Genomic DNA, 24,075 nt, shown 5'->3' with positions numbered 1-24,075 from the left:
CACATATATAAACCTCCTCTCTTCTATTTAGCTTTTTCTAACAGTTGAGTCGCTGCTACTGTTATGGCCCTCTTCCCTACTTACCTAGGGAAACGCCAACAGTGCTAAAACGTGGCGCTCATTTCCTATGAACGAATAGCACACTTAATTTGCTTTATTGCGGTTGTACTAATACCGTATTTGTTTATGCCGAGTGTTGCACTGGTGCACCACTCGGTGCTGTCAAACTGTTTGTTTATTCGGACAGTGTTGCACTGGTTTTGACCTGGTGTTGCACTGCCATCGGGCGGTGTTGCCCTGAAAATTTTGTCAGTGTTGCAAGAGAGCGTGTGACTGAGTGAGATAGCAATACACTGGCGACGATTTGTGTTTGTTTTTATCGGGTACGGTGGAACACTGACCGAGGGGAGAAAACAAATACGGTATTATACAAGTATTATGATACCTCGTTTAGCCATAGAACAAATATTTGTAGAGTGTTGAATTTTGAACTAACTGAAACCCAACCCGAACAGACCTTCTGCTCTACAAGGTGGCATCACATCACATCACGACATGGGGTATCCCTAAACTAAAAGAAACTTGAACGGGTAAACCTTTCTATGCCAAATCCATCCGAAATTATCTTTTTTCGCGTCCCATCGCTTAACCGTGTGGACACCATTCAATTCACATGAAAGCCAGGATTTGTCATTTTCAATTTTTTTTTCAAAACCTTTATTTTATCTCTGTATGGATTTTACTTATAAGAGTTCAACAAAATTCTCACCTGCTAGGCTGCGTTTATATGAACACGTTTTTATTATTTAAATTGGAAAACATTTGTTATTTCACATGGCACTTGTCCCGCTTGGTTGAAATAAATAACAAATAATTTTTTTTTTCAACAAATCAATTATGATTAATAAATAGTTGTAGGTGAATTATATAATAAAACAAAATCTAAAAACTAAATTTTTGTTGTGTGGTTGAAACATTAAAAAAATCTTTTTTCCATGCGCAAAAACTTTTGTAGGTGCATATATTTACAGTCACTGATCCAACCAATCACAGCACAAACAAAAAGAAAAATAAAAGGAAAAAAGTGTTTCCGTAGTTTTCGCGACGGGTCGAGTTTTTCGGATTGCTTATAATTATCAGTGCGTTGCTGCTGCAGCTTTTGCTACCTCCGCGGCTCCGAGCATTTCCGCCGTGGAAGAGGCAACACTGAATGATGCCCCTCTAGCGATACGGAATCCGAAGACAAAGCTGGAGGATACAGGAGCTGCTGCTGCTTAGATGTTGACCGATGGTTTGCAGAGTCTGGTTTCGAAAGCCGAACAGTCGCCAATCGGTCTGGAGCCGATGCAGGACGTAAACCAGGTGAAGAACCGTAAATCAAATAACATCATATTCGGCGAGGATGAGATTGAGGCCTTGTCCCAGCAGACGAATGTGCGATCGCCAAAAAGTTTAACGCTCCGGAAGTTACCTTGCCCCATGGAGAATCCTCTGACTCGACCACTTCTGTTGCCTCGATTTCCGAAGAAGTGGACGACACTGTATTTATGCGGAAGGTAATCGAGCTGGGCATGCAGAACGTTAAAAGATCCGGCGGCCAACTTGTTGGGTGAAATTTTGCCACATCAAGGAATTTTTCATACAGTTCCGAAACAAGAAAATTCGTTTCCAGAGAACTAGAACACCTAACTTGTACGGTATCCTGTCGCCTTGGATTTACTGCTGGCGCGTGACGAAAAAGGATCCCAGCTGAATCCGTCAAATCGGCTTCTCAGCTTCTCTGATCAAAATTTACTTGGTTCTGTTCTTGCCTCAGCAACGAGATATTTGATGAGATTGTTTCAAGGTAAGTACTGGTAAAATTTTGTTTAATCATTTTATCCACACTAGGCGATTTTCAATGCTGGAACAAATCGAAGTGCCTCCGAAGTCTTCCGAACAGTAAATCGATCGTGAACGGTGTTGTAGGTTTCTGACCTGTTTACGCATTATATGTTGCATTTATTTAACTGGGAAACCTTAAGCCACGAATATAGGGTTCTTATGTTTTTTTCATGAATTATTTACTTCAACACATTTACTTCGAATGCCAAGTGTATAGTTATGTTAAATTAAAACTTTTATTAAGACATAAAAATTATAGAATTTGAAAGAGACGTTCATTGAACTTATTTCAAGAACATTTCTAGAATGTTTACGTGCGAGATTTGTCTAACTTATTAATAGTGCATTTTTTTAAATTGTCTAAGATGAAATTGCTTTAAATTAATTTAATGAATTTTGAAATTACTTGGTAGGAAAAACGTTGTAATTTGGCTATAAATTTGTACAGTTTTGAGTTGGTGGCCCACATTTTCCAACTATATTTAAAAATTCGAATGCTAATCTCATTGCATAGTTTTAGGCGATTTTTTAAGGCGCATTATTTTCTTATTGTCAATGAAACGTCGGATCGTTGCATAAGTGCAGGCGATTTATTCTATGGAACTTATGTCATGAGGTTTTCTGAGATCGCAAACAATTTAGAATTATTTCAAGTTTTGCTATCATGCCTGTTTAGCAAAGTTTGATATCTTATACCCTATATAAAGGTGGTACAAGAATTTGGCTCTCATTTTCAATACGCAGATAGCATAGTTATGGAAAATTTTGATTTCCCTGGGAGTTTTTTGATACCTCGTTTTGCCAGCTTTCTTGAAGGAATTTTGAAAGCACAACGATGCCAAATTTTGGCGGGAAACAATACCTTAAAAAGGCATCATTATGCCCTCAAATCTCGTTACTAAACGTTGGCTAAATGAGGCATCATTAAGCTTTCAGTGAAACCTACACTTGGCATAATCGAGGTATCCGTATATGAAAAGTGAGACCCAAATTTTGGCATTGTACCACCTTTATTCGGGCAAAATGATACCAAATTTTACTTTCAAGGCATGATAGCAAAATTAGGTATAATATTGCCATAAAAGTCTGCTCGGGAAATGATCTTGAGCGGAACCAATTGGCTCAATTCGACGCAACTCGGAACAGTTGACCAAGCGCTGTGGATAGGGGTTACATCCGAACGAAATTTTTTTTAGTTCAACGGATAGATCTTGGCTTGTGCTTTCTAATGATGATTTGTAAAATATTTTAGAGTAAATCCTAATAACTCTAGAGCTGTTTTACTGAAGAAAGAATTCTGATCTTGAGCGGAACCATGCCGATCTTGAGCGGAACTAAAATATCTGTACCAACACGTGAAAAGGATCTATCTCCAAACAAAAACCATTTTCAGTACCTCGCGATAGGCCAACACTTGCACTAGTTAACGGTAAAATCCTTTTGAGAAAATAATATTCCGTTACATTAAAAACTCAATTTGAGTAAAGGATCTACAAACATTCTTAAACCAGAACTGCCATTACATGGATATACACCCTTTACTCCGAAACCATTTTTCGCTACTACTCCGCGAACAAACTCAAAATAATCAATTCAACTCTTTATTCAACATAAAAACATAGTTACAAATGAATGCGAGCTTGTAACTTAAGCTAAAAATAAGAAAATGGCAAAGGGTGTATAAACAGGTTAGACAAAATGTAACGTGAAGTAGGTTCTATCTACGATAGCGCGTTATTTTTTCATGAAAATTGATATTCCTCTATTCCAACATACAGAGGATGCTCCTAAAAATCGTTAAGCTATCATAAAAATCAAAAATTTCAAGTAATTTTTAATTAGCGGTTTAAAATAGGTTGTATTTTTTTCAAACGCGTTTTTTTCGATTCGCCATATATGGAGATAGATCCTTTTCACGTGTTTGTACAGATATGATCTTGAGCGGAACCATTTTGTACTGTCAACATCTTTAATAGCTATCATTCATAATCTTTGTGTAACTGTGAAAACTTCAATTAAATTTCATCTTTAAAGATTTCAAAGTTCAAAAATTGATGTTTTCATGTAAATGACAAAAACTTTGCCTTCCAAAGTTGTTCTCAAAATATCCGCTCAAATTTATTTCTTACTTCAAAAAAGATACCCTATTTTCACTTTGATTCACTGTATTTTATTTTGAAAAAAATAGATTCTCTATACTCAAATTTTAGTTGTTTCATCTAAGAAATGAGATTCGTTAGTATATTTGAGTGATAATTTGAATGTGCGTGCTTAAGGTCATATTGCCCCGAACAACTTTTGAAGGTTACGACAAAGTCAGTTATACAAAAGAAGATGCCTTTAATAACAGATTTTGCTAATAAAACTGTACATTGCTCTAAATCAAAGTGTATTGAGAGAAAAAATTTGATTTTTTTTAGTTTTATCCCCAAATTCAGTGATATAATTCTGTGATGCTAATTCCTTTAATTTCATTGAAAAGTTATGATAAATTGCTCCTTTTTTTATATTCTAGTAGGGAAAAATCAGTTAATATTGAAATTCTTATCAAAGTTTTCTAATTCAAAATAAGAAACCTTTATATTGACCAAAAGTTGAAATTTTGGAAATGTATTCAAAATTCAAAAATTCGGTGAAATCTGTAAATATTTCTAATTTCTGTGTTTAGTGGCACAGATTTTGTGATATAAATTTGCTCAAAATTCTGTGAAATTATAGATTTTTCTTTGATTTCAGCATTCTTGCTCTAAACAACTCATTCATAGAATAAAGTTTCTTGTTTCTTATGAATCACGATAAAATTAATTTATATTAACAAAATATGGAAACATTAAGCATTTAGCTCAATTGATAAAACATTTATTTCCCAAACCGATTTCATGAGTTCCAGCTCCAGGCCACCAATTGATTCGTTAAGTATTATAAAATAGCTAACTAGGTGTGCTTTGCAACACATTTAAGAACTGAAGGAATTGGTGTTAAAAAAAACTTGAATTTTTGTTTATTGGTATATCGTTTTCAATTGGAATTTCAACATCAAGAACAACCTCTTTAAACAAAAGCTGCTTCTTAAAGATCGAATAGTAATGGCAATGAAGATTGATTCTTATTCTGGAATAATGACTTTACTTTATTGGCTTCATTAGTTCTCGAATTATGCTAAAAAATATATATAAAAGCCTTCCTCCACCTGACCGTCTTTCTTCTGAAAGAAAAAACCGAAAAACATTTCTTGCACCCCAAAAACTAAACATTTGAGTGCCTGGTTTGGTACGCTGTGACACCAATTAAAGTAATTTTTAGTTGTATTCGAACTTAATTTTACATCTTTTCTGTTCCTAAAGCTGATATAATAAGTAAATTAAAAAGGTGTTGCTTACATTCAGGGGTAAAACCAGCGTGTGAGACATAAGGTATAAGGCAGCGCACCTAGCGGTTTATTTCGGAAGCTAGTAGTTCCGCTCAAGATCAAAGATGGTTCCACTCAAGATCATGATTTATTGATATTTTGATGGAAAACTTGTTACAAAAACCCGAATAATGCTTCTTTAAGAATTTTTCTACCATTTTAGTCATTAAGAATCAGTTTATAACGCCCAAGGGTTACATAAATTGACGTTCAAAGTCAGCATAGATTGATGAAAATTGTAGCAGAAATACGTATGTTTTTAAAGCTTCTAAAAACATTATTTCATTTCATAAATTTAAGAAAAATTAACAAAGCTTGTATGAAAAAATCTTGAAAAAGTGTTTTTTCAACATTTCTGTAAGATTCATAAATAATCATTGCCTAGATCTTAGGAAAAGTAAATGGTTCCGCTCAAGATCAGATTTCGACTAGTTCCGCTCAAGATCATTTACCCTAATTGTGAACAAAGAAATATGAATCGTGAATATTGAATTATTTATTCTAAAATTTATTCATCATTCGGATTTGAAGTTCAGATTAGTAATCTGAAATATAAACAGCAAATCTTATTTTAATACGTATGGTTTTGAAATATTTCAAAAATTAACATCGAAAACATTCACACTTGTATAAAAGTAGTATGTATGTATGTAAATTTTATGTTATAATAAAAATCAAAGAAGATGCCACCGAAATTATTTTGCAAAATGAGGATTCTTAAAAATATCTTAAAACATTTATGAACTAGGTCTCTGTAACTTTGAAAAGCTGAAAAACAATCAAAATGATGAAGTCAATGACTTAGCTATGAATTACGTAAAAATTTTAATACGTATCAGCACAAACCACTCTACGTAGCCATTCGGGCGATTCCTTCAGTCTACTATAGGAAGGCAGATTTCGAGAGCACGACCGGGAGAGCCATGGACTTTGTTCGATTTATGCTCTCCGGGGGGGTTGTGCTTGCTTGCTACAAGGCGTTTGAAAATCTGGTCGAATTCCGATATCTTTTAGTAAATTTGAAAAACGTTGCTACAAATTTTTGAAAAACCACATAAAAAGCATATCAATCGATTGTAGAGATTAAAATCTATCATTGGGTATATGAATAGTGGGCAGGTTTCATGAAGGAATCGCGATAACAAAATAAGAAACGCGCGCATCGTAACAGCCGGGTACGAAAACTACGATTTTTTTCTTGTTTTCATTCTCGTATTACGAATAACAGTAATATTTGAGATACTATGTGTATTCAGTGAAAACGATGATCATGTTATCAAAATAAAACTAAAATTTGAATTTTGGAAATCGGTTCAATTAAGAATGAGATACAACACTGCAAAGCAAAAGTTCAAAAAAAGAAGCTTTTTTTCAGAAATTCCACGCTAGCGACCAAAAATTCCATATGACCTTCAATTTTTCTTTATGTTTAGAAAGATTTATTTTTCAGAATTTCAAAACATATAAAATAATTTCAATACATCAAAGCAATTAGAAGATATGGGAATTCTGAGAAGACATTATTTTCGGGGGTTTTTTCCATACGGAACAGAATCCAAACGTTCGGATAAGTTACATCAACTGAAATTTTATAGATTCAGAAATTAGAATAAACTTCCTAACTAATGAATGTAAAATCATGAAAATCGGTTAACATATATCATCGGGGAACGCGCGCAAACTCTCGGGTCATATTGACCCGAACGGCTTATGTGTAACTTTTTTTTTCGGCTTGCCAGTTGTGGCATTTCCGGTGGTCACTGGAAGTTGCTTTTTCTACAGTTTATGTATATCGTGTATTCCGATTTTTTTCAAAAGAGTTATGACGATTTTAAAGTTCGCTATATTTCGCTATATTGACCCGAAGGGCCTAGGAAGGTTAATTATGCACTTAATAAATCTAATCAGAGTTTTCATTTTTGATAAGTAAAATCACTTTTCCGCAATGTTTGCACGAGATGAATTAACAATTTTTGTTTGAAGATATGAGAAGCTAACTTCTATGCAGACATAATGGTTATTTGAAGATCATATACCGAACTGGTTTCCAATTCCCTTGCACGTTTTAAATTTTATGTATCCGTTGGGTTGGCATATGAAAAAAAAATCGAATCATAAGGGTCCCTCGAGAAAAAATGTCCCGGGCCCCCAAAGGCTTAATCCTGCCCTGGATATAAGTTTTTCTCAACAGGAGTCCATTTCACCCCAGATGTTTCCCTTGTTTAAAATATTCTTCGAACATATTTTAATAAAGAATGAGGCCTAATTGAGAAAAAGAACGAACCATAAAAAAATCGATCTGGATCGATTTTACACAAGCGATTTTCGCAGATCTTTGCGACACTTACATGATAAAACGACGATTTAATTGCATGAGATGAACTTCCGCGGAACACAACATCTTCTCCAAGACCCTCATAGATGAATGATTTAACCTGTTAAGGAAGAAATATTTATATATTAAAAACTTCAATTTAAATAAAACTCGCTCTGAAATCTACTTACGTTTGCATCGAAAATTTCCAGCTTATCAGGACATTTTTCCTGTTCGTTGTTGTATGCCTGTAGTTGGAAATTGTGGAATTCGATCTCGATTGTCTTTCCAGCGTACACTTCAAGCAGCCACATACACCGATTGTTGGGAGGGTAATTCCCAATCCCAAAGTTAGGACTCTTCAATTCCTGTTCCCGTTTTTCGGTCAAATTGTAATAGCCAATGCCACACGGGGATTCGACCAGTGAAATCGTAGCAGCGAAACCAGTCCCCTTCAGATATGAATCGGTCACCAAACGTACGAACATTGATGTGGTGAAAGTATTGGTCAGAGGGGGCATCACGAATCCACAGTACTTGCCAACCAGCTCAGCAAATGGTCCCGATCCGTCACGAATTTCAACAAAATTATCTGAACAATCTGTTACATTTCGTGTTGATCCCAAGTGGAATTGGTCGAAATTGATTTGTAGCCCATATCCATCCGGTGCCTTGATGATGTACTGACAATCCTGCAGCTTCTTATTGTTGCTACCCAGAACGTTAAGGTTGTACGTTGGATTTTTTGAATCGAGAGTAACTTGGCGATCACAATCATCGACGAAAAATACCAATGCCGAAAACCGAGGGTTTGTGACTGTGGTGTACTGCTCAGATTTGAAATAAATGGCGCCGTGACCTCCGGTTATGCTAACTGCAGGCGCGTGAGCTGTGAGATTGCCACAGAGTGAGACCAGTTTATCTTCCGGCTTGCGCTCCAGTCCTTTGTATACTTCAATGGTATCAAAATAGCACCCTTCAGAGTGTTCTATTTCCAGATCCTCAAATCGAACGACCACTTTTTTGCCCGAAGGAATAGTGATATTCCAAATGCAGTTTATGGCATTATTGTAACCGGTCTGGGTATTTCCCGTAAGGTTTGGCGATTCGATTCGTTTGGACTCAGTTATTGTGCCCCCACACGTGTCCATCTTATATTCGAATTTAAAACCACGAGCCTCCAGCCATCGGTCACTCTTGAATATTACAGCTATTCGGGTTTTGTGCCGAAGTCTTCCGGGCGAATCTTTCTTACAATAGGTGGCAACCTTCTCCCACTGCACTGGTTCATAATATTCTAGTTGCTTGTAAATTGTAATGTTATCGTAGAGACATATCGAGGTCTGAGCTCCATCTTCAAGAGAGAAATCCAAGAAATTCAAACTTATATAAGAATCCTTTTCCGCTGCCACAAATGTGTAATTGCACACCATCATACGATTATAGTTCATAGGGTAGTTGGGGCTCACCATCACTCCTCCTATTCCATCGACATTGTAAATGCCTCCACAATTTTGCTCCCATTTAAGAGTGAACCCATCGCCTTCGACCAGATCATCGGTGCGGAAAACGACTCTCAGTAAAGATCCCGTTGAGTTAAATACTTTCGGTGTCTCTTTTCCACAAACACGTCCCAAACTAACCCACTTGTCCCGAACGCGGTCGAAAAATTCCAAATAATCTTTTGAGCAGTTTTCACTTTTTTGCAAATTGTATCTCCCGATAAAGTACGCTCCAATGTGAAAACCATTGTCAGCCTGAAGCGTCCAAATGCATTCCGTGTTAGGCTGATATTTGCCACCCACGTTTGGAGAGTTTATAATGTCGACGCTCTTGTGAAGTGTTCCTCCACACCCGGACACCATTTGATCAAGTTTCAGTTCGAAATTTCCGCTTGAGTTATAATTTTGAGAGTGATACTCAATAAATGCGTACCGACCTTGCGTTGCAATGGTTTCAACTCCAGTTCCTTTACAGAAAGTTCCTAGCAGCGGACTCGTCGTCGATGGTCCATTGTATATCAGCAGGTATTCGTCTTCACATGATTGGTTTAAATTGAAATTCACAAACTCTATGTTGATTAAGGTATTTTCTGGATAATCCAGATACCAGGCACAATCCAATGGTCCTTTGGTGTTACCGAGATAAGGTCGCGTAATGTTCTTCAGGCTATTTCCAAAGATACCTCCACAGTTGTGCACTTGATAGTTTAATTTAAATCTCACTTCACCAAGATAGGCCCCCTGTCTGGCTACGATTGAAATATCTGGGAAAGGAGACCTTACCAAATCACTCTTTGTGCCATTGCCACAGTACTTCCTAAGAAGTCCATTGCGATCGTTTGTTGCAGCGTTACGTCTCACAAATATTCCTCGGCTGTTGTGATTGTACGAACATGCACTCTGGTAATTACCGGCTTTGATTTCTTCAAAATACAAAGCCATGGTTCCCACTTTGTGACCGTCTATTTCTGCAAACACCGTCGATGATCTTTTGTACTCACAGGAATAGCTAGTTTGGTTGATGGGGGTCGCTATTATACCTTGGTCGTTATCCAAGCTGCCAACGCACAGAGAGGGTTCATCACTAGAGAAATGCAACTTGAATCCTCTGTTTGAGGATGTAAGCCTTGACCAAAAGTTAATCATCATCTGATTACCACTTGAATAAATTGCCTTCTTATCGTAGTTTCCCATGACAAACTGTATTCTGGAGGAAAAGTCGAAACCGTGATAGAATCCAAGCCGTTGCTGATAACTAGCTGCGGTAGCAAAGTCCAAATCTAAAAATTCTATTTTTACTCTCCGTCCAATCGGTGCCGTGATCTTCCATTCGCAGAACTTCTTTAGCTTGAGGCAGCTATCAGGATAGCCGGGACATACAATATCCCCGGACGGAGCGATGATCTCACTTCCGCACTGATCGGGTGTCGCAACATATGATAACTTAAAACCTCGGTACACACCCAGCGGATTGAATGTCGTAAACACGATTTTGACCTGATTATTTTCGCTCAATATCGAGGACGGTATCTCGGAACCACAATAGGTTCCCAATAGTTCGGACGTCGCGTTTTCTCCCGGTATTAAAGAGTATATTTTGACGTTATCTGTCAAGGAACAGTTAGGATTCGTTGGAAGATGGAAATCTTGGAAGGTGATGTTTAAAATTGTGTTGATTCTTCCTAAAATGTAATATTCGCACACAGTATTCGTGGGGTACCCACCTGGAATTGGGTAATTTCTCGAGTAAATTGTTCCCTTAGGAGTATGCAAGCTTCCACCGCATTGAGAAATCGTTACCCGAAGCTTGAATCCGTTACCAGGATCAGTGACATCGGTGAAGTAACGTATCCGCAGCATATTCGACGTTGTTAGTCGCGATGCTATGCTCTCGGAACCGCATGATTTCGCCATTAGTGCCGAACTAGATGTTCCACCATCTCTCAGTTCAACGTACTCAATGCTACACATTGAAGAGTATTTTAAGGTGAATTGCTCGAACTCGAACTTCATAGTTTCTCCTGCAGGGGCCATTATAGTCCAAACACATTCACTGTGTGGATGCGGAACCTCTGGGAAGTTCGGAGATGTTATCACAGTTGAGTTGGTTCTCTGAAGAATTATCCTGCCACCACATTGCAATCCAATCTCCCGATAAACTAATTTAAATTGATTATTGATATCAAATCCACTGCTAAACTTAACAAATGCTCTATTACTGGACGTATTGACCCTCGGTGGGATTTCAGAACCACTGAATGTACCTAGCAATGGTGAGAATTCGTCAATACCGTTCTTGATTACAACAAATCCTGCCCAAGGGCCAGGTTGTGTCCTTTCTATCTTGATAGACTCAAACTTGAATTCGATTATTCTTCCAGGTCTAACCGTTATATTCCACATGCAGTTCATTTCCGGTCGTTTTGACGCCGTTTCATTGATGACATATGGAACTTCAATGACTCCGTTTGGTTCCGTTATGTAGCCCCCACATAGCAAATCCACAACACCTGTGAATCCCGTTCGGTTCGTAAAATAATCGGTTTTAAATTGAACTTTTAGAAAAGGCTTTCCGTGAAACTCAGATTTAACACCTAGTCCAAAGGTACAAATACGCTCAGGAGTAGACCAAGTAAACATGTCCTGTGAAGTAGAGATTTCCAGATAATCCGACAAACAGGCATCGGTTTCGTCTAAATCAACATAGCTAAGCTTGAGAACTGGATGATGTGTGTTGAATGCTGACTGGAAAATCCAACTGCAGTTCAAATTTGTTCTATAGCCCGTAGGATAACCCGGTGAAATAAGGTCAAAAGACGTCATGTTCCTCGACAGCGCTATGACCTGATGTCCACCACAGTGCTGCTCATCATCGCTAACGGGTTCTGGTTGCTCCGACTGTTTACCAATTTGTTCCCACTTGAGCATAAATTTTGATGGCCCGTTTGAATCCGTGTGGTCAAGGCGCATGAAAATTACATTGGACGTTGATTTGAAAGGCTCTGGAGCTGAGAGTCCACACAGTTCTTCATGCAGGGGCTCCGCACTATCATCGTATCCATCGTATATCTGCAAAAGCAAAAGCATAAACAAACATGCGGAAAATAATACTGTTGTGGAAAAGATCACCTCCAATTGCCCTTCACATGACTCCAAATACCTCACATCGATCTCGAAAACACTGAATTTCATGGCAATTATTGAACCAACGTCGACAATAACCCTCCAAGTGTGGACTTCTGACCTGGCGTAATCTCGAGGGTACAGAGGAGATGTGATAACTCCACTTCTTCCAGTGATTTCATTGAAATTGTCTATCAGAATGAAAATCTAATATTATTACCGCACTACTGCTAATTCGCCAATCACAACATCTACCTACCGTAAGAATAGCTAGCGAGAAAACCTTTGCCAACATTTTGGTTGCTCGTTTTCAGCTTGACCCAAAAACTGTTCGAGGACGTCAGATTAATGGCAGGATTGTCACCGCAATAGTCACCTATCAGTTTGCCACTGCCCGATTCTTCGCGAATCTCCAAATAGTCACTGTTGCAGTCGTCCGAGGGTGGAATGTTTAGCGATTCCATGTACAGCTGTAGCGAGTTGCCCGGTGAAGCCGTCAGCTGCCATACGCACTCCACGTTGAGTGGGTACGTGTTAGGATAGTTAGGAGAGGCAAATTCCCCAGCGAAGGACGTCAGCGTTCCTCCACATGCTGGAACGGAAAATCGATGTGGGTTAAATTATATCAAATTGTTATCATTATAACTTAAATTCATTGGTAATAATATTTTTTATCTATATATCCAAAGAACAAATTTCAGTAAAGGATCCTTTACAGCAGTTTTCATTACCTGCTAAAAGAAATTTAAGGCCTTTGTAATGTATTGTTACCTACGAAAAATTTACGTTTGAATATTGCGTATACATAACGTACATGACCACTGACCATACGGACTCGACACTCGATTTCGCTAGTTGGGATTCCAAGGTGTGCATTGATCGCTTTTGAAGAAATGCTATTCCAGTTGGAAAATGCCACCCTACTTTCAAGGAAAAAATAAGCAATTTCGACGATATAATCGGGCTGAACTAATAATTTTTCCTGCAGGGATTTTTGTCAAAATCAGCAAGGTTCGCATTACCGACGATAGGTTGAAAAATGAAACATAAAATTATTGGATTTTTGTTCTTAGTGTTCAATTTGCTATTCCCAAATGAAAACGAACAAATAGGAATAGAAATCTATGAAAAAAATCAGTCAAAATTCAACAATAAATCTCGCGTGAGCTTTCATTGCGTCATTATGAGAAATATAGTTCTTTGGATCTAATCCGTACGCTCCGTTGTTGCTATACGAATTTTGTAAATTTATAAAAACTTCGTTACTACTGTGTCTGAAAAAATGCTTAACAGCGTTTAAAAAACAACAAAGTTCCATCAATTACCAAGAAGATATTGATAAAAAAATATCATACAAACTTTGCTGTAACTTTGTAAGACCACCCTATCCCCGACTCAGCGGCCCTCGAAGACAAAAAATTTGTACATTACTTTACATCAAGTTCTAGAAATCAAGGAACAGAAATCAAAACAAGAAAATTGAAATGAAAACTTATAATATAATAGCTAAGGGGAGGGGGGGGGGGTGGTTTGGTGTTCTGTGAAAAATATCTCGAATAGTTTCCCTTGGGGCTTGTTATATAGCTCAGTTGGTAAATCAGTTGCCTTCTAAGTCGATGTCCGCGAGTTCGAGCTCAAGAGTAAACATCGAACACAGTTGTACCGGATAAGTTTTTCAATAACTATCCGCCAACCGCAACGTTAATAAAGTCGCGAATGCCACAAACATGGTAAAACGACTAAAATCGAAACAAAAAAAAAAGTTTGCTTAACTTAGAAGGACCCTAGTACAAGCATTGCAGAAGTTTTCCCGTATTTCGCGGGCTAAGCAGAACAATACAACTTTGCTCAAAACCATTACAAATCATTACAAATCTTTGCAGAAATAAGTGATTATTAAATAAATCATGAAGAAAATTTAAGTTAAAAAAACTGAGCAAAATTAGAATTTTCTGATTTTTTTTATAATACTTATCCACTTTACTTTGAAAGCCCGAGCATCTTCGGAAAATTCCGGGAAATCTGGAATGCTTACCCTATAATAAATAATACATGGTTATTGTTAATTATACAATGAAGAATACAATTAAGGAGGTCCCAGCGAATCCAACATTAGGTTTTGATTATAAAATGTTTACTCGACATTAAAAAATGCAACGTAAAAATTTGAACAAATAACAGTTAATTACCAGATATTGAAAGAAGATTTTCAGAGCAGAATAGGTAGACTAAAGAAAAACATCTTCCATTTTCATTTCATACAATCTTCTTGCAGAATTACAAGGTGTATTAGGTTCACTTAAACTAATTTTTTGGGGGGAGTTTAAAAAATATGGATTAAATTGAATTGGATTGGATTGGATTGAAATGGACCAATCGGCAATGTTTAGTTTCTCTATTGAATTTCCATGCCAATTTCAGTCTTAGAATTGAATTTCAAATTGTAACATTTTTAACCGATTTTACCGAAGCTTTTTACTATTGAATAAGGTAGGTACTTCTGTTTAACAGTTATTCTCTACTGAAGTAGATATCCTGAATTCAGTTTATCATATTTCAATTTTTTTTATCATAAAAACGATCTCATTGCTATTATCTTTGAGTGATTGTTTAATCATTGATATTTCTTTGTTTTTAATTTTATCTTTTTCCAGATTCAATTAACTGAGATCTTCAAGTCTTGTCTTGTTTCTTCAGTAACTGAAGTTCTGTTTCATGGTTTTTATGACTTTTGAGAACTCGTAATCTTTGTTCAAGGTGCTATCATTTGGAGTCCTTATACTTTGCTTTAACATTTCATTTCCATTTTGAATTTATGTTTTTTGTTAAGGCTCTCATCTTGGAGTCAAATGGATTAAATTGCATAAAAGCTAATTTAGAGAACATAAGCTATTTTGCCATTATCCATATATTTTATTTTACTTTTTTAATTTCTCCAAGCGTAAAATTCTGAGAAAAAAAAACAAAAAATCTGATGAAATCACTAAACAGAATTTGAGATATGATTTTTTTTGGCATTTTTATCTCAAAATCGAAACTATATCCCTTTAGATCTGAGGGCTATAAATGTATCTCTTGCACATTTAGAAGATCAATTTGACCAAATTGTTTTTAATGTGATGAGAACTAGGCCGGAACAAATATAAATTTCTTCATTTGTCACCCTTACCACACCCCCTCCCCTCCCCTTCGAAATTTTCAGAAAAAAGCTCAGCTAACATGAAATCGTTATAGAAATGATATTCCAAATCTAATATCAAGTCATTTTCAATAACAATCGTAAACACGTTGGTATTGAGTGATTTTCTATCATTCATTTACGACAAGCTTTGCCCAAAAAAATGTAAATCGGATAGCAGTTTAGTCAACATGTAAATATGTCTCCAGAAAGTTGAGAATATGCTTATACGGCATTAACGATTTGAGCTACCTAAAAGTGAACTGATTTACGATAAATGGGCGGTCCTTCAATTTACAATCTATACCAGTGGTTTTCAAACTATTTTCACTCATCGCCCCCTTTTGCAAAATTTTCGAGCTAAACGCCCCCCTGGTCAAATTTTCAGAAAATTATAAAATATTGATAATCTGGATCGTTGAAAAACCATAAGCTTTTGGCATATGTACATTGGTAGATTGGTAGTAAGCACATTTTCAGAAACAGTAATAGAATAATTAATTATTAAACAAATTATCCTACGAGAGGTTAAACATCAAAAGATTTTCGTAATTTTTCAAAATTCTTGATTCCATACCACCAATTTTGTATTAGGATTTCATTTTTCAGCTATAATTTGTTTTTCGGCACTCGATTGGAAATTTTGTCTCAATTTCAGTCACTGAATTGTTGTTGTGAATAAAACCATTTTTTAGGTTTTGATTTACTCTTACATATATCTGTATCTCCATGGAATTAATTCTTTAATTGCATGGAGATACAGATATTCTTTTGTTTTTTTTTAATTTGGTTTTCTAAGTCAATATCATCATGTTACTTATAAATAGTAAAAAAAAATCTCAATCAATCCAACCATCGCACTTACCGTTCTCCAAAGTTGTGTAACTGGCCACAAACTGTGTTCCCAGGAGGCTGAACAAATTGAAATCTTCCGATGTGATGTGAATCGTCAGCGAGTTTCCGTTACTAACCAGGGCAGGAGGACTTTTGCTACCACAGCCAGCATATCGGATCGGCGCTTCAATCGAATCTCCATCATGAATTGTGAGATTGGCTAAACAATTTCCCTCCACCTCGACGACATTCATGTGCATCACCTGCAGTGTGATGTGTTGGGTGAGCTGCTCTGCCATCAGTATCCAGGTGCAGTTTTCCGATCTGATGGTAAAGGTATTTTCCAACGAAATTATACCCGACTGGGTAACGTTGATCTTGGCACCACAATTCTGAAGAAATTCGCAAATGTTAGCTAAATAAATACTTTGAGAACTGAAAATGTTTAAAAAACTTTACAAACCGTTGTGAAGTTAGCCCGGAATCCTTTCGCCTCCAAGGCTTCGTCGGATTGGAACACCACCAACATTCGGTATCCGGAGGAAATTGCGGACGTTACGTTGGCTTCACTATCGCAAATAGTCATCAGCAGCTTACTCTCGTCCCGGATGGGACCGTCGTATACCTTCACGTAGTCCTTGGTGCAGTTGTCACTACGTACGATGCCAATATCCTCAAACGTTAGCTGCAACGTGTGGGCCGGATTCGTTTGGATTGTCCATTCACACGAACTGTTGCTGGGGTAGTTTCGTGGATAGTTTGGAGAATACACGACACCCTGGTGAGAGGTTATCAAGCCACCGCATTCTGAAAGGAAAACCAAATAGTTTTCGAGAATTTTCAGCTGAAATGGATTCCAATACTTATAATTTGAAATTATTTTGGAAATTACTTCACACCTATAAAATTTTGAGGGTAAAAATTTCCAAACATACCACAAATTATTTCAAAACAAATAGAGAGAGTACTTTTGATGAATATCGCAAACTTGTTACGTGAGTCCACAACCTTGAAATTTAAATATACAAACTTACTTGCTGGCAACATGCGATACGTCGCTGTAAATCCTTTGTACGTGTAAGTTTGGTCGCTGAAGAACTTTGCATACAACATGTGGCCGCTACTGATCAACTTTACCGGTTCTCTCTGTGTGTGGCAGAACTCCGTTATCACTTGACTAAAGTCCTCGGTATTTGAAAAGGCTAATCCATCATACCGACAGGTACCGGATGCTTCCATGTTGAAGTCTTGAATCATAACTTCAACGACATATCCCACGGGCATTGAAATGGTCCAATGACAATGAGTGCTAACCGGATACTCGTTGGGATAGTTGGGGGTTGAAAATGTTCCAACAGGCTTCGTCAGAATTCCACCACATCCGTTGATTTGCCATTCCAGCCGGAAGCCACTCGTTTCCCCACTGGTATCGGTACGGAAGGCCACCGATATGGACGATCCCTTTGAGGTCATCTTGGCTGGCATGTGATTGCAGTATTTACGCGAGATGGTCGATTCGCCTTTGGTCTCGATGATCTCAACATAATCGAAGTGACACACGTGTGACATGTTCTTGTCGAAAGTCATGCCGTTTTCCAGTTCGAAATGCGAAAACTCTAGATCAATTTTATTCCCACGTGGGACGGTTATAGTCCATAAACAATCCGATCCAGGAGAATACTTGTTTGGGAAATTTGGGGACTCAATAACACCACTGAAGCCGGTAAGGTTTCGTTTGCATACAATGTTATACTTCAAGTGGAATCCGCGTCCATGGTTGGTGTCATCAGTGCGCATCTTTACCAAAGCATGGTTTGTGGATGTGTCCAATTGAATTGGATCAGTATCTGCTGTGCAATAGCGTCCCATGCTTTTACTCGAAACGTCCTTCCCATCAAATACCTCTAAATAATCGTATCGACAGTTGGGGTGACTCTCAAGTTCCAAATCACTGAAGACAATATGAACTGCGGACCCTTCGCTAACACTTATCCTCCAAGTACACTGAGCTCTGTTTCCGTATGGTTCCGGATAATTCGGAGAAATGATCGATCCTCTTGGAGAAGTCAACACTCCTCCACATCCGGTGGCTGTACCGTCCCATTCAATTTCAAACCCGGCATAATTTCTCGAAGCGTCTGAATAAAACTTCAGATACAATTTATTCCCAAACGAGGTAATACCATCAAACTCATCCGTTCCACAATACTTTCCAATTAGCGGTGAGTTGGCCGTTCCTCCGTTTCTGATTTCCAAGCCATCGAAGCGACAATTCGAATGCTTCTCCATGGTGAAGCTTTTCACGTCCAGGCGAATCTGCTGTCCCATTGGTACCGTGATAGTCCACTCGCACACCTTGCTAGCGGTGTATTCACCCGGGAATCCTGGCGATTTGATGATTCCGGTGCTGGTGAAGAAATTTCCTCCACACACTGAAAATTAAGTTGGGATGAAATTTTGGTTTTATTTTGTACATTTTATTGTTGTATAATAGTTATCAAAACTTACTTTTTTGAACATCTATAAACGAAAATGATAAAACAAATCCATCCTTGGCGTTGGAGCTGTCCGTCCGGAACCGGATGGTGACAATGTTGCCTGCACTCGTTATCGCCGGAGGCTTAGTCGTTCCACAATAACGACCAACGAAGCTACTATTTCCTTTGGTCGAATTATCGTAAATCTCCACAAAGTCGTACAAGCAGTTGCTACTTTTCTCCAGCTCGAAACTATTCCACGACAGTTGAACGGCATGCGTTTTAGGTGCTACAATCACCCACCGGCAGTCCGTATCAGGCAGGTAAGTTCCCTGATCGATTCTGATCGTTATATCGTCCGATTTTAGAATGCCTCCGCAAGCAACATCAACAAACGAAAAATTTGCCTTAAATCCGCGACCATTTATTGAAACGTCTGAGACAAAGCGAAGCAACATAACGTTCAGCGTGGACAATGCTTGAGGTGGCGTTTTGGCGCTACAGTATTTGCCTATCCGTGTGTTGTTATTCTCTTCATAACCATCGTAAATCGCAACATAATCCAAATCACAATTTGGAAAAGAATTTCCTTCGATATCGAAGTCAGAGAAATCCAACTTAATCGCTTTCCCTACAGGACCTTGGATCAAATAGTCACACAGTTGGTTGGATCCATAAGCCCTCGGGTAACCAGGGCTAACGATTTCCGTATTCGGATCCGTGATAACTCCTCCACATCTAACTTTGTAAGATATTGAGAATCCTCCATGAGAGGTTGACCAATCAGATCTGAACAACAACAATAGATTGTTGGAGGAGGAAGTAATTTCTGCTGGAATTCGATCACCACAAAACTTCCCAAGGCTTGGCGCATCGACTGTGCGACCGTCAAACACTGCTACGTAGTCAAATTTACAGGAATCACTTGCCTCCAAATGGAAACGATTAAACTTTATTTCGATTTTAGTTTCTGCTGGCAGTTGTATTAAATATTCGCAGTTCAAGTTGTGCGGATAAAAATTGTCCTCGTTGCGCCTTGGAGAGCTGATCTCTCCCTCAGTTTTTGTAAAAATTCCACCGCATCCAGGAATACCTTCGATTACCGCATAACTTATTTGAAAACCTGCATCGTTACTGTCTTCATCCGAATGAAAATATACGGTAGCTTCGTTGCTCGGTGTCACCAGCGGCTCCGGATGAGTAGTGTTACAGAATTTAACCAACATTGTCGACTCATCTCGCACACCGTCATTAATTTGCAGGAAATCATACTCGCAGCTATTGTGTGCCTCGATTTTCATTGTGAAAAAGTGAAACTGGATGCGTTTTCCCGGAGGTGCCGTGAGGAACCATTTGCAATCCCGATTCGGCGGATATGATCCAGGTGATCCGGGCGACGTCAACACCCCATGACTCTTGATGGCAATTTCCCCTCCACACACCGGATCAATGCTGTCCCATCGTAGCTCAAAACCATCGTGAGCTGTGCTGTTGTCCGATCGGAACCACAGGTATATAACGTTATGGGTCGAGATTATGTTACCACCCCGAGGTAGAGTGTTTCCGCAAAATCTACCAATGACATGTGCTGCAGATGTCCTGCCATCATGGATCTGGTTGTAAGAGAAGTATTAAAAACAAATAAATATAAATGCTAGAAGTAACTATTACAAAACTTCAAAAAATCAAGTGTGAAAAAACAACTACAGCATGAAGTGCAACAACAACGTGGTGATCGATGGATCGCTATTTTCTCATCGTCATCAAATTGAACACATCTGTATCAACCGAAACGGAGAAGAAGCCTAATTGATATCCGCAACGAACGAAGCTTGGATCGATCTAGAGCTGCGGCAATACACACGAGCTTGGAACAGCTTTTATAGTGATGGGAAAGATGTAAAAGCACGTGATCGGATGGACCCCGATCATCTCACGAATGTGCCGGTTGAGAATCAAGGGTCGGTTCTTCAACATCAGCATCATCAACGTGCACCTTATCTCGGAAGAACAGGTGACGTCAAAGACGAATTCTACGCTCAGTTGGAACGTGAATACGATCGTTGCTCAAAACATGATAAACAAGATCGTCATCGGAGATTTCAACGCTCAGGTTTGCCAGGAGGAGGAATTCAAACCGACAATTGGAAGGTTCAGGGCGTACCAGCTGACTAACGAAAACGGCCTCAGACTAATAGATTTCGCCGTCTCCAAACGAATGGCCGTACGTAGTACCTTTTCCCAGCACCGCTTCCCGCACAAGTACATCTGGAGCTCGCCGTACCAAACGCAATCACATATCGACCACATAAAGCATGGACCACCATGAATCTGGACGCACTGTTTATTATACCATTGCGCTCCTAGTTGTTGGATCTGGAATGTTTTGACTGTACTTTGTTCGGAAATGTTTCTTCTATCAGTGCTGAAAATTTCATTACGATTCGTTTTGTTTCAAAAAAGTTGCACGTGATAAAAGCCGCGAGACGAAAATAAATTTTGAACACTCACGTTAAAAACCGACGTGGTCGGGTTAAAAAAAATCGCGAAATTGTTAAAAATGCTCAAATCAACCGTGTGCAGCGTTCTCAAACGATTCCGTGAGATGCATACTATCGATCGGCAGGTTCATACCAAGCGTTATAGTGGACCTAAGAATCAGAAACTGCATTTGAAGGTGTTGAGAACGATCAAGGCAAACACAGGGTAGTCGGACTACGACATCGCCGAGAAATTCAACGTCGACCGGTACACCGTCAGAATAATTAGTCTCCGCGAAGGAATACGATCCTATCGGGCCAGTAAGCGACCAAACCGGACATTGAAGCAGAATTTAGTAGCCAAAGGACGTGCCCGGAAGTTATACAACAAGATTCCAACGAAGTACGACGGATGCATCCTCATGGATGACGAAACGTACGTGAAGATGGATTTTGGGCAGCTTCCTGGCCAAAAATTTTATAAAGCCACTGCAGTGGTGCACTGCACTGGTCAGGGTGATGTCCCCGCCAAGTTCAAATTCGTTTATGCCGATAAGTTGACAAGAAAGTGTTTGATCTGGCAAGGTATTTGCAGCTGCGGACGGAAAACCCCGGTTTTTGTGAAAAACAAGACCATGGACTCCGAAATGTACAAGGAGGGGTGCCTTAAAAATGTTTTCTTTTTCGTACAATAGATCTCACAAAAGACCAGTAAAGTTTTCGCCAGATTTGGCAAGCTGCCACTACAGCAAAGAGGTACTACAGTGGTATTTTGCCAACGGGTGGATTTTGTCGAAAAGAGCATCAACCCACCCAACTTCCCTCAATTCCGCCCTATTGAAAAATTTTGGGCAATTGTCAAGCAGAAGATGAAGAAGAATGGTAGGACGACTCGGGAAGCAACAGAGATGAAGAGATTGTGGAACAAAATGGCCGCTGTGGTCAGTGAATAGGGTGTCTAAACTTTGATGAGTGGTTCTAGACGAAAAGTTCGAAATTTTATCAAAAAAACATCGAAATATTTTTTTTTCTTATTTTTCCTTTGAAGTGCAATAAAAACCCTACATTTTGATTACAAAATATTTTTATTTCGTTTACATAGCTCCGAGATAGACCTGTTTTAACGCGTCCAGATTTGTAGTGACCCATGCTTTATTAATAGTCAGCTGACTACTCGGACATTATCGACTTCAGATCCTATCGAAGCGCTCACATCAAGACAGACCATTATCTGGTGATGGTGAAGATGCGCCCAAACTCTCCGTAGTGAACAACATACGAAACCGACTCCCGCCACGGATCAATATCGCACGACTGAACCCACCTGAGGTCACGGCAGACTACGCGCAATTGCTCGAAGCAGCGCTGCCGGCAGAGGGCGAGCTTGACGAAGCCCCTCTCGTGGACTGTTAGGATACCATCAAGACGTCATCAACAGTGCTGCGGAGAACGTCATCGGGCATGTGGAACGAACTTGACGGAACGACTATCTATGTATCAGAAACTCAACGCATCCTGCAAAGGCATCGTGCTGCAAGGACGGGGCATCCTGGCAGAAAATCGTGAGAGGTGAAAGCAGCACTTCGAAGAACACCTGAGCGGCGCAAATGCAGGAGATCAAGACGGAGGGGGAAGGTACATCGCCGGCGTAGCCAACGACGTAGAGGAGCAACTTACAACGAAGAGTGAAGTTAAAAAAGCCATTAGCCAGCTGAATAGCAACAAGTCGGCTGGAAAGGATGGCATCGCAGCTGAACTCGTCAAAATAGGCCCGAACAAGTTGGCCGGTTGCCTACACCGGGTTGATAGTGCGCATCTGGGACACAGAATAGCTACCAAAGGAGTGGAAGGAGGGGTTTCTATGCCCCATCTACAAGAAGGGCGACGATTGGACTGTGAAAACTACCGAGTGATCACTGTCCTCTATGCCGCCTACAAAGTGCTGTCCCGAATCCTACTCTGCCGCCTAACGCCATAAGCAAACAGATTCATGGGAAGTCATCAGATCGGCTTCATGGGGGGACGGTCACCGACGGACCAGATTTTCACATTACGGCAAATCCCCCAAAAATGCCGTGAACACCAACTCCCTACACACGATCGACCGTGACGAGCTATGAAAAATAATAAACGAGAAAACCTTTTCCGGGAAGCTGACCAGACTGATCAAGGCGACGGTGGATGGAACGCAGTGCTGTGTGTGGATTTCGGTGGAATTGTCGAGTTCATTCGAATCGCACAGGGAGCTTCAATAAGGCGATGGTCTATCCCGCACGATGTTCAACGTGGCACTAGAAGGTGTTATTCGCCGAGCGGTGGGCGAAATGCAGGGCATGATTTTCAACAGATCCAATCAACTTATCTAAAGCTTAGTTCTTTTAGAAATGGGACAGTTACGAATGCGTGTATCTCAAAAACCTTTCGATTGATCTAAATACTTTCTATGGAGGAAATGAAGGTAAACTTATGATAATTCATCAAAAAATTAAAAAAAAATTATCGTTTTATTGTAAGAAAAAATTCTACTTTATTCTTGGTACCTCCCATTAACCGGCGCACACTTTTTTCAGCCATGATATTTATCAGTTTTTTAAACTTATGCTTCGTCTTATCTGTATGTTAGGTGGCTATATCCTCTTCCTTCAGTTTCTGCTACTTTTCGGTCCAATATTTCCCTCTAAAAAGAAACTGGGGGCAATTTAGTGGATACGGCTGCTTTGAAATTAACAAATTTGATTTTTTTTGACCCCCTTTTTGAGCGTTTTAAGAGGAATTTCTGCTGGCAAAATCTGGCAATAACGGAGTAAAATCATCATGAAATCGAACTCAAAGAAAAGTCGGTTAGTTTAGATAGTAGGATGCGAAGGGTCCATA

General features: G+C 39.0%; 1 protein-coding gene across 1 annotated transcript in view; it reads right to left on the bottom strand.

Moving 5' to 3' along the window:
* LOC129750709 (cubilin homolog) overlaps positions 1 to 24,075 on the bottom strand; it is a 46,772-nt gene that overhangs the window by 10,512 nt on the left and 12,185 nt on the right. The window contains exons 5-12 of the mRNA XM_055745711.1: positions 18,753 to 20,334; positions 17,279 to 18,676; positions 16,708 to 17,051; positions 16,276 to 16,636; positions 12,492 to 12,824; positions 12,239 to 12,423; positions 7,799 to 12,178; positions 7,642 to 7,728 (exon numbers count right to left, since the gene is read on the bottom strand). Coding sequence (XP_055601686.1) covers positions 7,642 to 7,728; positions 7,799 to 12,178; positions 12,239 to 12,423; positions 12,492 to 12,824; positions 16,276 to 16,636; positions 16,708 to 17,051; positions 17,279 to 18,676; positions 18,753 to 20,334 — 8,670 coding nt within the window. The remainder of the gene's footprint in view (positions 1 to 7,641; positions 7,729 to 7,798; positions 12,179 to 12,238; positions 12,424 to 12,491; positions 12,825 to 16,275; positions 16,637 to 16,707; positions 17,052 to 17,278; positions 18,677 to 18,752; positions 20,335 to 24,075) is intronic.

This window comes from Uranotaenia lowii, chromosome 3, assembly GCF_029784155.1.
Source record: "Uranotaenia lowii strain MFRU-FL chromosome 3, ASM2978415v1, whole genome shotgun sequence".
In the NCBI taxonomy this organism is placed as follows: domain Eukaryota; kingdom Metazoa; phylum Arthropoda; class Insecta; order Diptera; family Culicidae; genus Uranotaenia; species Uranotaenia lowii.
Note: the sequence above shows the minus strand (reverse complement) of the source record. Positions and strands in the feature narration are given on the sequence as shown.